Here is a 17,424-nt window from a genome sequence, read left to right on the forward strand (position 1 = left end):
ATTCTAAGAATGTTCTAGTTTGATAGTTTCAGGTTCTTGTTATCCAGGGTGTTTCTTTTTTAAAGATTTTATTTATTTATTTGTCAGAGAGAAAGAGAGAGGGAGAGAGAGAACAAGCAGGGAGAGCGGCAGAGGGAGAAGCGATGCAGGACTCCATCCTAGGACCCTGAGATCATGACCTGAGCTGAAGGCAGCTGCTTAACTGACTGAGCCACCCAGGTGCCCCATCCAGGGTGTTTTTTAAAAGAAAGAAAAATAATGACTATGGTTTGTAATATAAAAGTTGAGTTACTCTAGGGAACTATAGAGTCGATCCTTTTAAACATCTGTCCTTTCCTGTGTATATGCCTTCTAGAAAGTGATGGATAGTTATTCCTACTTATAATCTTAGGGATTTAAATGTAAAATAATAGTTTATAGTAAGCTCATTTGAATTATAACAGGAAAAGCAAGTGAACAGTCTATGTGACATTTTATTTTATTTTTTAGATTGACGTATAGTTGACACACAGTGTTACATTAATTTCAGGTGTACAGCATAATGATTCAACATCTTTATATGTTATGCTGTGCTCACCACAAGTGTAGCTACCATCTGTCCCCATACGTCACTATTATAGAATCATTGGCTATATTCTTCATGCTATACTTTTTATTCCTATGATTTATTCATTCCTTAATGGGAAGCCTGTCTCTCCCACTCCTCTTCACCCATTTTGCCCATCCTCCCACCTTCTTCCCCTCTGACAACCAATAATTTGTTCTCTGTTTATGGGTCTATTTTTGTTTGTTTGTTTGTTCATGCGTTTTCTTTTTTAGATTCCATATGTAAGTGAGATTATATGGCATTTGTCTTTCTCTGACTTATTTCACGTAGCACAATAACCTATAGGTCCAACCATATTGTCACAAATGGCAAGATTACATTCTTTTTTATGGCTAAGTAATATTCCAGTGTATGTATATACCATATCTTCTTTATCCATTCATCAGTCAGTGGACACTTAGCTTGCTTCCATATCTTGGCTATTGTAAATAATGCAGTAAACATTGGGGTGCATATGTCTTTTCAAATTGGTGTTTTCATTTCCTTTGGATAAATACCCAGTAGTGGAATTACTAGATCATATGGTATTTCTATTTTTAATTTTTTGAGGAACCTCAACACTGTTTTCCACAGTGACCACACCCAATTTACATTCCACCAGCAGTGCATGAGTGTTCCTTTTTCTTCATATCCTCACCAGTACTTATTATTTCTTGTCTTTTTCATACTAGCCATTCTGACTGATGTGAGGTTATACCTCATTGTGGTTTTGATTTGCATTTCTTTGATGATTAGTGATGTTGAGCATCCTTTTGTGTGCCTCTTGGTCATCTGTATGTCTTCTTTGGAAAAATGTCTATTCAGGTTTTCTGCCCATTTCTTAATTGGGTTATTATTATTATTGGTACTGAATTATATAAGTTCTTTATATATTATTGGATATATCATTTACCAAAATCTTCTCCCATTCAGTAGGTTGCCTTTTCATTTTGTTGATGGTTTCCTTCATATGCAAAAGCTCTTCATTTTGGTGTAGTTCCAATAATTTATTTTTGCTTTTGTTTCCCTTGCCTGAGAAGACATATCTAGAAAAATGTTGCTGAGGCCCATGTCAAAGAGATTACTGCCTATGTTGCTTTTCTAGGAGTTTTATGGTTTCAGGTCTCACATGTAGGTCTTTAATCCACTTTGAGTTTGTTTTTGTGTATGGTGTAAGAAAGTTGTCTAGCTTCATTCTTCTGCATGTAGCTGTCCAGTTTTCCCAGCACCATTTATGGAAGAGACTATCTTGTATATTTTTATCTCCTTTGTTGTAGGTTAATTGGCCATATAATTGTGGGTTTATTTCTGGGTTTTCTATTCTGTTACATTGATCTATGTGTCTGTTTTTGTACCATACTGTTTTGATTATTATAGCTTTGTGGTGTGCCTTGAAATCTGGGATTGTGATAACCTCTAGTTTTGTTCTTCTTTTTCAAGATTGCTTTGGCTACTCAGGGTCTTTTGTGGTTCCATACTAATTTTAGGATTACTTGTTCTAGTTCTATGAAAAATTGTATTGGTATTTTGATAGGGATTGCATCGAATCTAGATTCCTTTGGGTAGTATGGACATTTTAACAATATTAATTCTTTCAATCTATACTCTGAGAACTATAAAAAAAATTGCTGAAAGAAATTGAAGATGACACAAACAAATGCAAAGGTATTCCATGCTCATGGACTGGAAGTCTGTATGACCTTTTAAAAGACTAACGTGTAAATATGAGCCACTCAGGTTTAAAGAGCAAGGAAGGACATGCAAATATCAACACTCTTAGAGATGGTACTTGGAAATCAGTTTGGAGAATGGACAGGAAGCAGTGGCAGTTATCAGTGATTCTAGAGTCACTTAAAAGGTTTTTTGAAGTGCGGATTGAGGAAAATCTGTTTTTGCCAACACTTTCTGGTTAGTAGGTTTGTGATAGGGCCCATGATTTTGCATTTTTAAAAAGTTCCCAGGTGATGATCATGCCTGCTGGTCCAGGGAGCACATGTTGAGAGCTACTGCACTAGATTTGGGAGGCTAGTTAGAAATTTTTTGCATTGATCTATGTAAGATAAAACATAGAAATAAATGCTGACAATAGAGTTGAAGAGGAAGGGTGGGTTCCAAAAATATAGAGGAGTTACAATTGACAGGACTTGTTAACAGACCAGAGTATACAGATGAAGTAGAGGTAGAGTCTAGTCTAGAAGAGTCTAGATTGATTTCGAGATTTCTAACTTTAGTAGGTGGGTGGAAAATGGTGGTGCCATTATCTCAACATATGGAATAAAAGAGGAGAAGATGGATAGGTTTTGGGGTGGACCTGATGACGAGTTTGGTCTTAGACATGTCAAATGGAGATTTATGTGCAGATATCTGTTAGGAAAGTAGGATACTGTAGAGTTGAAGTTACAGTTATAAGAATGAATTTATAAGTGTTGGCATGTATGTCTATAGAAGAGAAATTATAGGTCATAAAGTCAACAGAATAAAGTACTCAGAACAGAACTCTGAAATATGCCAGTATTTAAGGTGAAATCAGAATAATTCACCTGGAAAAGGCCCGAGAAGGGCTGCCAGGAGCTGTGGAATAAAGAGTTTCTATAAAGGTGTGATCAGCCTGTCAGCACTGCAGAAAGGTCAATTGACATATGGATGCCAATGCATTTAGTTTTGTCAGAGTACCACGGATTGGACCCAGATTGTATTTACCTGACATTAGAAAATGTTTCTGAGGACAGAATACATGCCTTTTGTTTTTCTGATATTAAGTTTCTATTCACTTCTGAAGAAGATAACATTATTGATAGAAATACTTGGGGTATGAATGGATTCGTATTCAAGTTCTAAGGTAATATTGTAGCTGAACTTTAATAAAATGTTTGAAGAGCAAATTAAGAATCAAAATTTATATACATATGTGTGTGTGTATGTGTGTGTGTACATATATATTCTTTTGAGGAAGCACGGTCTCTTGTGGGGTATTATTCCTTTCTACAAGAAGCTTGCAGAAACGAGTGTGGAGGTTTTTGTGGTTGGTCCTTCTGAAAGTGTTTGTTTTGTTCTCTACCCCCATCCCTGCTGGGGAACCAAGAATGCTATTATTGCTGTTAAGAATATTGTTTTACTCTGAAACTTTGTGTGACAGCTGGACATGATTATTTTATTAGTTTACTGACCGGCACAACTTAAACAAAAAAAGAAAGACAAGGTCGACAAATGTGATAGATATTAGGGCAGCTATCACTTCTGATAATCAGACCATAACCTTTTTTCCCCTTTTCCTCCAGTGCTTCCTCTAAGCAGACTTATAACAAAACCATGACAGTAAATAGAAATTGCTGCCCTTCAGGACCTGGGATAATGGTTTCATAAGCAGGATTTATCAGTGGTGTGTCAGTGTCTGGAAAACATAGTTTAAATGTGTATGTCCAAAGCAGCATGCCCACCTCTATTTTAGGAAAACTTCTTGTGGGGTGTGTGGATTGACTGACTCGTTAGGACTCTCTGGAAAGCCAGATTTGAGATTGAGCAGACATAGCCCTTTGAATTTGCTGCTTGTATTCCTCTATTAATTAGTTGGAAAGTTCCCCACAAAATGTGGGCCAAATGCAGAATGAGAGGGACTGTCAGTAAGACAGTGAGCTTTCTGAAAAGAAGAAAGCTTTCCTTTGAAGAATCAAAGGACGTTTTCTCTTTTGGGCTCAAACAGGTCTGATCTAACAGATTCTCTGTGTGTAGACTTTACCCTTTGCTTGTTGACCAGTGTTTTAAGGCCCGACATTATGAAAGGAACACTTAAAATCTCAGGCTGCAAATTATCAAATGTGTAATTGTTATTTCATGGAGACCAAACTAATATCCTAAACTATTAGAAATTTGACTCGCTGACAGATCAGTCTCTTATTTATTTATTTATTTAAGATTTTATTTATTTATTTGACACAGAGAGAGAGACACACAGCGAAAGAGGGAACACAAGCAGGGGGAGTGGGAGAGGGAGAAGCAGGCTTCCCGCCGAGCGGGGAGCCCGACGGGGGGCTCGATCCCAGGACCCTGGGATCATGACCTGAGCCAAAGGCAGACTTTTAATGACTGAGCCACCCAGGTGTCCCCAGATCAGTCTCTTAAAAAACTGGTAAAGAGCCTGCCGTTGAGGCTGTTGGCTGAGGATGGTGGATTTTAAGGATGGAAGACATAAAACATGAAAGTTCTTTCCAGATCAGTTTGGAATACTTAAAGTAATGACGTTAAGCTATATGTTCTTCATTTAGGATTAAAAAGAACAAGTTATCAAGTATATCATTGGAATTCAAATTAACATTTTCCCCTTTTCCTTTCTTTGAGCAGGTGGTCAAGTTATTAAGCAACAAAAGATCACAAGCAGTTGGAATATTAATGTCTAGCCTTCATTTAGATATGAAAGATATACAACATGGTGAGTGTAAACATAAAAATTCAGCTTTTGAATACCCAGATTTGGGCTGACAGATGTGCTGTTTGGTGGTAAAGTTATTTTAGAGTTTTTGAGATTAGTATGTTTCCTGTAAGTGCTACCAAACTTTCTACCATGATCGTTTCTGGAAGGGTTACTAGTAACTTGACTTTTATGTTGTTTCTATATTTTGCTAAAAGCCTGATTCTCGTGTGACATATTTCATCTGCATTAATAAATATTTCATTTTTAATTCATCAGAAATACTGGTCCCACTGTGCTCTGTAGTGAATTAGACTATATCTGACGTATTTACTTCAGGATGCCATGCTCAAAGAGTGACTGATAAGCAGGAGTGATAGTGGTATGTCTCAGCCATTGAAAATACCTGAAAATAGTGTACTGGAGAGATAAATATGTTGAGACTTGAATCTCAAGTGTTTGATGAGCTAACATAAATTTTCTAACAGATTGTCTTCAACCAGTGTAGGAGTTACATGGATGCTTGTTTTATTGTTATTATTTTAAGAATGTTTTTATGATTAGAGATGTCGAATAGTAGACTGGATTGCCATGTATAGTAATTAAATGAAAACTCAAGTGTTCAAGAGGCTGAATGATCGTTTGTTGCGGATGTCTATAAAGCATTGGACAGGTGAGGGGGCATGTTCTCTTAGTCCTCCTGTCCCCAGATATGATGAGATGCTGAAAGAATCACAAAAGCAAATTTATTATGTATAACTTTTTAGGGTGGAAAACTGTCCCTCTTCTTTCAATCATTTGGTATGACTATATGTAAACCCCTGGGCTTTTCTATGCATAGAGGGATTGAATTATTTTTTTCTAATAACCATCAAAGATAGTTTCAAATGATTCTTGCCCACTTATATTATTGTTGGTGATCCAGACACATGGAAGCAGTCATATCAGGGCCTTTTGTTATTTCTTTTATGTTGTTGTTTTAATTTATATCTTTAACCAGCCTTATAAAATATTCTCCCCGTTTAGAGTTAGGCTGATTTTAACGTTTTGTAAGTGGCTTTAGTGTCAATATTTTAAGTACTTGAAATCCACCCTATAATTGACAGGCATTCCTGTGCCATATCTTCCTATCACATTTATGCTGAGAGATATTGCCCAAAGGTGAATAGAGGAAATATATTTATATTCAGAATGTCTCATAAGCTGTCCAGAGCCTTAGAATAGATTTAAAGCAGATTGATTTATCCAATGGAATGCCAGTTTACCTATTAAAGAAATATGGTTTCAAGTATAACCCAGACTTTATAAATTATGAAAACATTTAACTGGCTTTCTAGCTTACCCCTTTATGAATGTGGATTCTATTTGTTAGCCTTAAAATACTGTGTGGAATAATTCATAAATAGCACAAGCCTGGTATGTTCTGTCAATTGATGAGTAACTCTTAATCATAATTTAAGTTTTTATTAAACTGTTTTGATGGTGAGGAGACTTCCTCAAACTGAAGCATTGAGGGTAGTAGTCACAGAACAGGACGCCAAGGCTGGCGCCAAGAAGTACTTGGCGTTTCTAAAGCTGGCAGATGTAGCCCAGTTAAGTCATAGAATGAAATCTGAAAATAATGATATGGTCCTTTCCTTCAGTCAAATATTCAACCCGGGTTGAGTTAATAATGAGAACCTTATGAACAAAGGAGTCCGCCTAACATCTGTGTCTGTGGTAAAGCCAGTGAGAGTTCATTGAAAACTTGCTAGTTTAACATGCAATGCTAACAATAACATGGCATGAACGTCAGTAGTTGAAGGGTCACGCAGAATTATGCATAAACTTTATCCTATTAGGATGTGAAGTGATTGCTTGAGTCACTTTGAAACCCTGTACATGGTTTTCTAAAAAACAGTTGCTTTAAAATTTAAGTCTGAAGAAGCAAGTGGTATGCCTTGCAGTGAATAAAGTCCTGTTCTGTCTCAGTATGTTGTCTGGAATCATGATTTACATGTGAGAGTCACTCGTGGCCTCTAGAATAAACTTGACTTCTATCAGGACATGCCTCCACTGAGAAATCCACAGAAGCATAAACATCATTGATTTTGGTTGTAGAAGCAGCCACAGAATTTATCCAGGCCTCTAGTGTCATCTTGTAGAAGAGCAAACGAAGACCTTTTTGGTGGTTAGGTTTCTTTTTCAAGGTCGCAAAGCACGTTAGTGGAACAGACTAAGCTTGGGCCCAGCCCTCTTCACTCCCTGGTCCTGCTCTTTTCATTCACGGGAGCTGCTTTCTCAAGATGGTGCTTTTTCTACAACCAGCATTGGTATCTTGAAAACCGAGTATATGTAACAAAGCAGAAAATTTTTTTCTCTTTTTCTCTCACCAAAACTCCAAAAAAGGTTAAGGTTGAGTTTACTTTGTAATGTTTCTATTTTTAAAGCGCCATGTTAGAGTAATTAGCGTGGAAGGTTTGGATTAGAGGTGCCAAAATTCTAATCGTGGTCTTGCCACCATGTCCGCTGAGCATCACACCCTGCTCAGACTCAAAGGTTATTTTCTGCAATGGGCACATGTAGGGTCCTCAGTGGCATATTGAGTCAAAGGGCAAAGAGGGAAGAAAGGATCGGTTTCTTGACTAAGTTCACTAATGTGGCAATACAGGTGAGGCAGTCCCAAATAATTAACGGCGAGTGTGCATGTGCGCACATGCGCACAAAGGTTACAGTGAGGACGTGAGCAGCTCTAATGCAGTTGGCAGTGTGTTCTGGTATCTTCTAAACTATCCTGTAAATTGTCACAGTTTTCCAACGGGAAGGGTGAAACTGTGGTGTGCCACCTCTGGAAAAAAACAAAACAAAACAAAACAGAAACACTCCAATGGTTTAGAATAATTTAAAGTCTAGGATGAAGGTGCTTTTCAGAAATGATTTACCTAGTGTGCTAGAGCTTAGGGTCATTATGCCTTTAGAATCTCCTTAAATCAAGCTCTAGGGATCCCCTGAGGCAATGCTAACTGCTCATCCATTGCTGAGTTGACTTCCCTGGGTGCATAGCCCTTTGAGTTCCAGTTTATTGTCACCTAAGGCTAGAATCTCTACTTTGTGTGGGCCCTCAGCTTTAATGTTTGGCCTTTGGCTCCATCAGGCTGTCAATAGAAAGTTCAGGTTCCTTGGGATAGGGCTAAAGCAGTTTCTGAACTGGCTCATTTTTCTGCATTCTCTCTTGTTTAGCATGGTAATTCCCCTCTTGGCTGTTTTTTGATGCTTTTCAGATATTTGATAAATATATTTTATCCTGCATTTTAAATTACTCTCAATGGGAGGATTGATTCAAGTCATCTAGCCTGTTATTTTCATGATGAGAGTATCCTATAGCTCTGTAGTTGAGTTTGGTGAAAAGAGATTGAAGTTTGTATACAGCATTCCATCTGTACTTCGGGAGTCAGTGTGGTCGTCACAGCTCCAGGATCGTTTTGGTAGAAAATAGTAGCTGCAGAGCAGTTTGAAATTTCATAGGGCTCGGTTTTATCCCCTACAGTCTCACCACTAGGTAGAATATCCACATAATTTATCATCCAAACTGTGATACCTTTGAGAGTGGAAGGGGGTGCTGTGAGTAATATTGCTTGGTACACCAGGAGTAGAGTAATTCTACTATTGGATCAAATGGAAACAAGTTTCTGATATCATTCTCCTTCATATATGTATGTTTATAATACAACTATTTATTGGCCAGGGAATTAAACAGTTTGAAAAGCCTGCTTTGTAAACCTGAGGTTGTCTAGCTCTCTGTCCTTTTGGGACTCTCCTCAGTATCTTGTCTGAAAGATTTGTTCCAGTTTGAGGCAAACACATCACAGAGGTAGGAATCTGTTACCCTTATAATCTGTAGCTGGCAACTAGAAATCGAACTCAGCTGGTAGCTGGACTGAGGACCAGTTAGGGACTAAGCCTCTGGCAGCGTCCTTAAAGATCAAGCTATAGACTCCCCTAAGTTTTTATGCTGTCTGTGCACAGGGGTGGAGTGGAGCATCTCTAAGAGATTTTAGCTACTCCACGTGTCTTGTATCCTTTTAGTTTCACCAGTAAATGCCCACTTGACATATTAGAATGCTAATTAGCAAAGCCTCAGTTACTGATCTAGTAACTTGTAATAACTGCCCCTGAAGTATGGACTCTTTTTCTATATTTAAATTCAGTTAGTCAACATATAGTACATCATTAGTTTCAGATGTAGAGTTCAGTTATTCATCAATTGCATATAACACCCAGTGCTTATCACATCACGTGCCCTCCTTAATGCCCGTCACCCAGTTACCCCATTCCCCTACCACCTCCCCTCCAGCAACCCTCAGTTTGTTTCCTATAGTCAAGAGTCTCTCATGGTTTTTCTCCCTCTCTGATTACTTCCCATTCAGTTTTCCCTCCCTTCCCCTATGATCAGGAATTCTGCAACATGGCAGGATATAAAAGCAATGCACAGAAATCAGTTGCATTTCTATACACAAACAATGAAACAGGAGAAAGACAAATTAAGGAATAGATCCTATTTACAATTGCACCCAAAACCATACGATACCTAGAAATAAACCTAACCAAAGAGGTAAAGGATCTGTACTCTAAAAACTACAGAATACTTATGAAAGAAATTGAGGAAGTATGGCCTTTCTTACATAGTGCTGTCTTACCATCCCTGAGGTATAGATATTAGGACAGTTGACTGCCCCTAAAGTTGAAGCTTTAACTGGCTCATATACACTATTACATTCCCTCAGTATACATGTTTTAAAATAGATTAAAGATACTATAGCAAGAGATACCTAAGATGTATTTAATGATCTCACACATAGAAATAAGTTTTGCTAACCTTCCAGCATTGTCCAGTCCAAAGTATTGACCCTTGTTCCTTTCTTTCTTTCCTTTTTTTTTTTTTAAGGTTTTATTTACTTCTTTGTCAGACAGAGAGAGAGAGAGAGAGAGGGAGCGAGAGCACAAACAAGGGAAGTTGCAGGCGAGGGGAGAAGCAGGCTCCCTGCTGAGCAGGGACCCAACGCAGGACTCAATCCCAGGACTCTGGGATCATGACCCCAGCCCAAGGCAGATGCTTAACAAACTGAACCACCAAGGCATCCCAGCCCTCGTTCCTTTCTTCCTTTTAATATCTGTCCTATCTAAAGCCAACTAGTATTGTGAGCCCATAGGCAACAAGTACTAAATTATGTCTTTGTTGACAGTTCTATTGTTTTTAATCATGATTTGTCAAAATCATGTGTCTTGACATCAAATAAGATAATTATGTAAACTACCTGGTCAATAAAACGATGGTTATTTTTATTCTTTGGTGTCTAAGCCTAATGACTGCTTTTTCAAATGCTCTTTAAAAAATGCAGTTAAGGATACCCTACAAGGGCAATGACCTGCTTTTAGGTTTAAATCAGAAATTCCAGGGGTGCCTGGTGCAGTCTGTTAAGCATCCCACTCTTGGTTTCTGCTCAGATCGTGATCTCAGGGTCCTGAGACCGAGCCCTGTGTTGCACTCTGCACCCATCACAGAGTTAGCCAGAGATTCTCTCTCCCTCTGCCCTTCCTGCTCGTTCTCTCTCTCTCTCTCTCTTAAATAAATAAATCTTTAAACAAAAAAAATCAGAAATTCCAGTGAAATCTGTCTGCTAATTTCTGATTCCTTATTGGATCCTGTGTCATCTTGCTGTTCTTTTGATCTTCTGTCACTGACCTCCTTCACAAGGGCTCAGAGTTGTCAGAAGCCTTAGCCTGATAACTGTGTAGGAAGGAATCACCTAGGTTGGCAGCTATTTAAAAAGAGAATTGCTTTTGACAAACAGGACACATACTCTTTCATAATCAGATCTTTTTATTAGTATCTGAAGAGACAGAATTAAATATTGGCTTGAATTTTTACCTCTCCCCCAACCCCCTTCCTTCTATTATTTGCCAATACGGGCGTATCTCAGATATGTTGTGGGTTTGGTTCCAGACCACTGCAATAAGGCGAATATCGAAATAAGCTGAGTTAAATGAATGTTTTGGTTTCCAGTGCAAATAAAATTTATGTTTACACTATACTATAGTCTATTAAGTGCACAGTAGCATTGAATTTTAAAAAATCGTGTATATACTGATGTGGTTTTTAGAATATAGGTGAGGTTCGGTGGGGTGAGGTCCGGAGCCAACGACCAAGAAAGAATTCTTGAGACATCTTTGGTGCAGAATGGTGGTTTATTAAAGCACGGGGACAGGACCCGAGGGCACAAAGAGTTGCTGCACGTGGGTCTTGAGGAATGGCTGATTATGTACTCCAGAGTTGGGGGAAGTAAGGAAAAGGGAGGTTTCAAAGGAACTTTCATATGCTAAAGAGGACCGACCTACAAGATACCAGAGGTCTTGCCATTGTCAAGTTAAGGTTGTTTTCCCCTCTAGCAAGGTATTAACATTTAGTAGGGAGATTCCTGGAAGAATGTCACACAAGTCCCACCCAAGAGTGGGGGATAAGGGGAGGTTGCAGGGTGTCCGCTTATGCTTTGTCTTCAGCTAGCCTTCTGCTCCCTCATCGTATACCTTAATTAGAAAATACTTTATGGCTAAAAAATACTAACCATCAATCTGAGTTTTCAGTGGATCATAATCACTGAGCACAGATCACCGTAGTAAGTATAATGATGATGAAAAAGTTTGAAGTATTGGGAGAATCAGCAAAATGTGACACAGTGACATGAAGTGAGCAAATGCTGTTGGAAAAGTGGTGCCCATAGACTTGCCTGAAGCAAGTTGCCACAAACCTTCAATTTGTTAAAAAAAAAAAACCCAAAAAACAAAAATGCAGTATCTCTCAAGTCAATAAAGCAAAGCACAATAAAATGAGATAAGCCTGTAGCTGTGTAAAGTGGTCCAGAAGAAGGGAGTTAATTTTCATTATACAATGCAGGGAATGGAGGTTTATATTAAGCCTGCCTGGGGCTTCACCTTAATAGGACCAAAATGGGTGTCCAGCTCCTTCACTGCCCTCTACAGTGTATTAGCTTATTTCACAATGAGGACCCGTGTTTCCTAATAAAATGAGAATATGCAACATAGGCAAAAAGAGAACTGACGAAAGGCGCAATACGTCTGGCCACCAGTTGTTTTGGTTTTTTGAGTTACTAAAGCACTGGAAAATATATTTGGCAAATTTCATTTCTTCCTTCGTCATTTCATACAAATTCCCCAGTTTGCTTATTGACTCTGTTCCTTAACGAATGAAGCGGATTTTTTTTCACAGCTATGAATTAAAGGAGGAGAAAGATTTTAAAGGGAATTATTAATTAATGGAGTTGCTTGTTCTTGATTGAACCAAGCAAAGATACACAAATTTGTTAGAGAAAAAGCATGTCGGGCTCAGCTTATCAGTGAACAAAAGCAGGTTGTGATTACTTGTAAAAAGCTTGTGACGCATAGGGCATGGGACTTTCTGTGCCTTTTTTCTAGGTTACTGATGCTCAGAGAGTTTTTAGGGATATACACCCTGGTTAAGTCCTTGGGGATGCTTGCTTTCATTTTGTACTCATGCTCTAAGCCTATTTCTTTATTCCTTTTGTCTAGACTTCCTGGCTTTTCCCTTTATTTTTAAGTGCAGACTAGCTTTGATTAAAAGCCTGATTCCAGAGCCATGCTGCTCAGATTTTGTTTTGGACAGAACGTTTGTCTCCCCCCCAAACCCCAAATTCATATGTTGAAAGCCCTAATCCCCAGCGTGATTGTGCTGACCACGGGGAGCCTTTGGGAGATAATCGGGCTTAGATGAGCTCATGAGGGTGGCCCCCATGATAAGATTAGCATCCTTTAAGAAAAGGAACTGAGGCCACAGGCTCTGCACACTAGGAAGAGGGTCCTTACAAGTTCCAGCCTCCAGAACTGTGAGCACTAAATTCCTGTTTAAACCCCCAGTCTGTGAGCTTTGTTAGCAGCACCAGCTGACTTAAGACAGACTGGAATCCCCGTTCTGTTGTGGGGTAGCTGAGTGATAACCTGGGCAGTTTATTTCATATCTCTATGGCTCCGTTTCCTCATTAGTAGAAAGGGCTGTTTAAATGAGTTATTTCCTGTAAACACACACACACACACAGTAAATAGTCAATATTCATTCTGTCCTCGCCTTTCTGCATTTCTTCGGAAATGACTTGTGTTAATAGGCTTTGGAGGTTCCTGAAACTCAGAGGCTGGCCAACCAGTGAGGAGAGAGACCGTAAAGGTTACTTATTCCTCCTTCCGTTGTTGTGAACAGGTTCTGCTACAAGCCTCTCCCCCTTCCCCCTGCCCCAACAGAGGGGGTGGAATGCAGAAGCTGCTCCTGATGGCATTTGAAAGCCAGAGGAGAGGGGAAAAGTGGGAGACTTGTTCAAGGGGTGCATAACTGAGGCAGATTCGATTGTTCTGGAGCTTGGGTTTTCTGTCATTATTACTGAAATAATGAGTTATTAATGGGCTGTGTCCATCTCTGTTTTCTGGCTAGAGATAAATATGAGGATTATTTATATGAGCAGCCCTTAGAAGTTGAGCATGGACATATCTTTGGACTGTACTTTATCAGCAAGGAGAGCAATTTGGTTTGGAAATTTGAAAGGTGGCGGCGGGGGTGGGGGGGCCCTCCCCGGGGGGGGCCCTCCCCTAACTGTGTTGTTTCTTAATCATTGTCTCTGGGCACTGTGAGCTCGCCATATTCCACACGTACCGCTGTTGGCTCTGGGTGGCTTGTGAGGGTAGCAGGGGGAGGGAGTTTGGCTTTGTTGCTACAGTGAATCTTGTAAGGAGCAAGAGTAGAAGTGGATTCAGGGACAGATGCTTCTGTTTCTTGCTTTGACATATTATTAAACTGACAGTGAAACTAGTTTCTAGCTCTGAGTATAAGTATTAAAAACACTTCTTTAAAAATCTGGAAATACCCTTTTGAACTCCGGGAACTCTTCCCATGTATTTTGATAGCCTACACACATAGCAGTTCTTCAGCCCTGTGGGGCTGCCACTGGATAGTGTTTTTCTTATGAAATTTTCTAACAAACAAGTTGTAGATTACAAACTCCTGGTCTTTTTTGTAGCATTTCTGGTTTCATTTGTGGAGACACAAGCTTTTTCACTGGCCTATTAATTACCATAAGAAAGTTTATCCATAATCATTTGTTTATTTTTGTAATATTCTCAAAAATTGGGGTTAGTGTGGGCAATGTTATTTTTTCCCGGCAGGTTTTCCAGTGTCTGGTTTCTTTACGAAACTCAAGTTTACAAGGCTCACTTAGAAACTGCCTCATGCCTCCCCCCTTTTTTTTTACCTTTAAGTGTTTTCTTCACATGAGATATGGAGTTTTAAGACCTGTTTATTATATTTATTGAGACATTAAAAAATCTAGTAAATGCTGTTGGGAGGTTTAGTGAATGGTTTTCATTGAAATGTGAAGTCACTTAGAAATTTGAGAAGAAAGTGGGCTCCGTCCAGTGAGCTGTGTAACCTTTTCATCAATTGTAGCCTTGTTGTGGAGAAAGTACATGTGAGATAGGTCCACTTTCATTAAAACCTACTTTTAGAAATTTAATATCAGAATATGTTTTAATTTAAAATATAAATTCATTCCTGAGAGTTTCTTATACAAAGACAGACCTCCCAAATCATTTTAAGTCACACATAGATCATTAAATCAAGGGAAGAGGAATTATTTTAATAAGTCTGTCATTACAGTCTCAGAAAAAACCTGGGTTGAACTTAGCTTATATTTTTTTTAACGTTGTTCCACAGTTGGGCTTTTTGATTATGCTTTTATGGGAAGGAGAGACGCAATACTTGAGGCTGTTCTGAAACTGTGAGCTTTGGATGTGGATATTCCTTCCTTTCTTGCACTTAGTATCTGATTATGTATCAAGTGTTTGCTGTGTATTTTTATTGCCCCCCTACCCCATCCCCACCCCTATGCTCTCTCCCCTGTAAGTTCTGTGAGGCCCACTGCAGCTCAGCTCAGGATGTTTGCCCTTATAATGCTGTTATCTGGTGATTGTTAAAGGAATTGCCCAGGACCAAATGGGGCATGAGTGAAGGGGGGAGCCCAAATTTGAGCACAGAGACTTAGTGTGAGTGCATAATTAATCACACCAACTTTGCCCCTTTGTCCACTGTGTGTTAAAGGTGCAGTTTTTGCAACAATATTCCTTTTGCATAATCCTTGAGAGGGGTGGGGATTTGGACTATTATTTGGGTGGGGGGGCGGGGAGGGTGAAGCCCTTTTGATAACTAGAATCCTGTGTGTATTTTAAAATTGACATCTTTAAAATTCTGTGTGTTTTGACAAGTGCATTTTCAGCACCCCAAAGTGGCCACCCTCAAGATGTTTTCTGGTCATCTTTATCCTTTCAGATGAAGTGAGGATCTGAGAGTACTAGAGATGAGGAGAGGAAGGAGTGATTGGCACTTTCCACATTTCCCTTAGGAGCCACCTGTGTCCTATTCCTACTAGGCACATTCTAGAAATAGAATCAGAAATATAATCAGCCCTGTGTGCTGAGAGATCAGATAAAATGGCTTAAAAAGTTACGTAATGGCATGTTATCTTTGAGCATGACTGCAGTAATGATCTTTCATGCTGATGACTGTCTTACCTCTTTCCTCACGGTCAAACATGAATACAATAAGATCTCTACTTCCCCAGTAGCAGTTTTCAGCCAAATACCTCTGAATTTGTTGTAAAATTTATTAAACAGTTTCAATCAATTATTATTTACATATGATTAAGAAATCAAATAGTACACTAGGCCTTGCAATGAAAACCCGCAGTTCCCAGTTCCCCATATGGGCTTCATCACTTCCACGATGGATTGTGAAGGCATGATTTTCCCCTTGTTTGAGCCACTGTGGAATATTCGCAGCCTCCTTCAAGGAAATGGTAGAATTTAGGAGCAGGATTCTTTATGGTTACTGACAGTATGAAGCCCTTATGAATTATATTGTTGTGAAGAGAATTCTAAGTTGAGCACGATGTTCAAATGTATTATCTGCAAGTTTTCTTTTAATTCTAAGATTTATGATTCTAAGTTTAAGGTTGTACAATTGCTGATAATAATAATAATAGCCAGCGCATAAAGTCATTGCTGTAGGGTTTGCAATAACTCTTTGAGGTAGGTAATGTTATTATCCCCAACTTAGGGATAAGGAGGCAAAAGAAAGTTAAGCAGCAGGTGGTCTGGCTGCAGAGTCTGTGCTTTGAAGCCCTGTGCTGTACTTCCTAAGAACTCTCAAATGGTAGTAATTGTATCAGTGACTTAAGCTGGAGAAAATGGTGCATGGTTTTTGTCCTCCATGGTTCGTAACTACAACACCAGTCTACTGGCTAGCGACGGTCATTGCTATTCACAGCACCGTCCTGTCTTCTAGTAGTGCTATTCAGCTAGAGCACACATCCGTACTGTGTGTGTTTGTGTGTGTGTGGGGGGGGTGGGGGGTAGAATCAAGGATCATAGAGAGAAAAAGACTGTCACGAAAGCTGCAAAGGGGTTACTTGATGGATACTGGAGGATTTGCTTTAAAATTCCTTCTATTATCACTTGCTGTCCTGTCTTCTGTCAGTTCTATGATTTAGGTAATGCTCAGATATGCTTTGCCAGAGAAAGCTACAGAGTGGAGGGTGTCTCTCTATGCCCAACTTCTGTACCAATTAAAGGGATAAGAAGGAGAATGCATTCAAAGACTATGATCACTTTAGCAACATTTTCATATAAGTGTCAGAGTGTGTTAGAGTGACTAGTTATACTCTTGTAACCATTAGCCCCTGTTCTTACCATAAAGATGTCAGGATTGACATTTAATTTATATCAGGGGCTTTTGATTCATTTATTCCTACTGTCTTATTTCCTTCCTTTCTTTATCTCTTCCCATATTTAATTATTCACTTACTCAGGTATTTACTGAGTACTTTCTTTGTGCCCAGCTCCATTCCTGGTACTGGGGTATAAAAATGAGAACAAAAAGACAAGACAACAACAACAACATGTGGCTATGTGGAATTACATTCCAGTAGGGAAGAAAACAATTAAAAAAAAAAAGGCAAAATGTATGGTATGTCAAATGTCCATTAGTGCCATGGAAGAAATACACAAAAGCAGGAAATGGAAACAGCACAGAGTGAGAGGTAAGGGAGCAGTCAGGAACAGCGTCAATGAGAAAGTGAAATCTGAAGGGTACAAGAAAAGGAATCCCATACTATCAGAGGGAAGAGCATGGTTGGGAGAAGAAGCAGTCAAATGCAAAGATCCTATGGTGCTAGCGTCCTGGCACACTAAAGGACCAGCAAGTTGCTGAGTGGTTCTGGAGAGAGTGATCAAGGGGAAGAGAAGTTTGGGGTGTGTTTGGATAAATAATAAGGGATGGAGGGGAGGAAGTCGTCAAGGGGGATGGGCAGGAGGACCAGAAGAA

General features: G+C 39.2%; 1 protein-coding gene across 1 annotated transcript in view; it reads left to right on the top strand.

The window, feature by feature from the left end:
• The window catches only part of FMN2 (formin 2), a 373,610-nt gene that overhangs the window by 157,495 nt on the left and 198,691 nt on the right, over positions 1 to 17,424 (top strand). Inside the window, exon 5 of the mRNA XM_021682678.2 lies at positions 4,925 to 5,012. Coding sequence (XP_021538353.1) covers positions 4,925 to 5,012 — 88 coding nt within the window. The remainder of the gene's footprint in view (positions 1 to 4,924; positions 5,013 to 17,424) is intronic.

The sequence above is a fragment of the Neomonachus schauinslandi genome, chromosome 6 (assembly GCF_002201575.2).
Source record: "Neomonachus schauinslandi chromosome 6, ASM220157v2, whole genome shotgun sequence".
Classification (NCBI taxonomy): domain Eukaryota; kingdom Metazoa; phylum Chordata; class Mammalia; order Carnivora; family Phocidae; genus Neomonachus; species Neomonachus schauinslandi.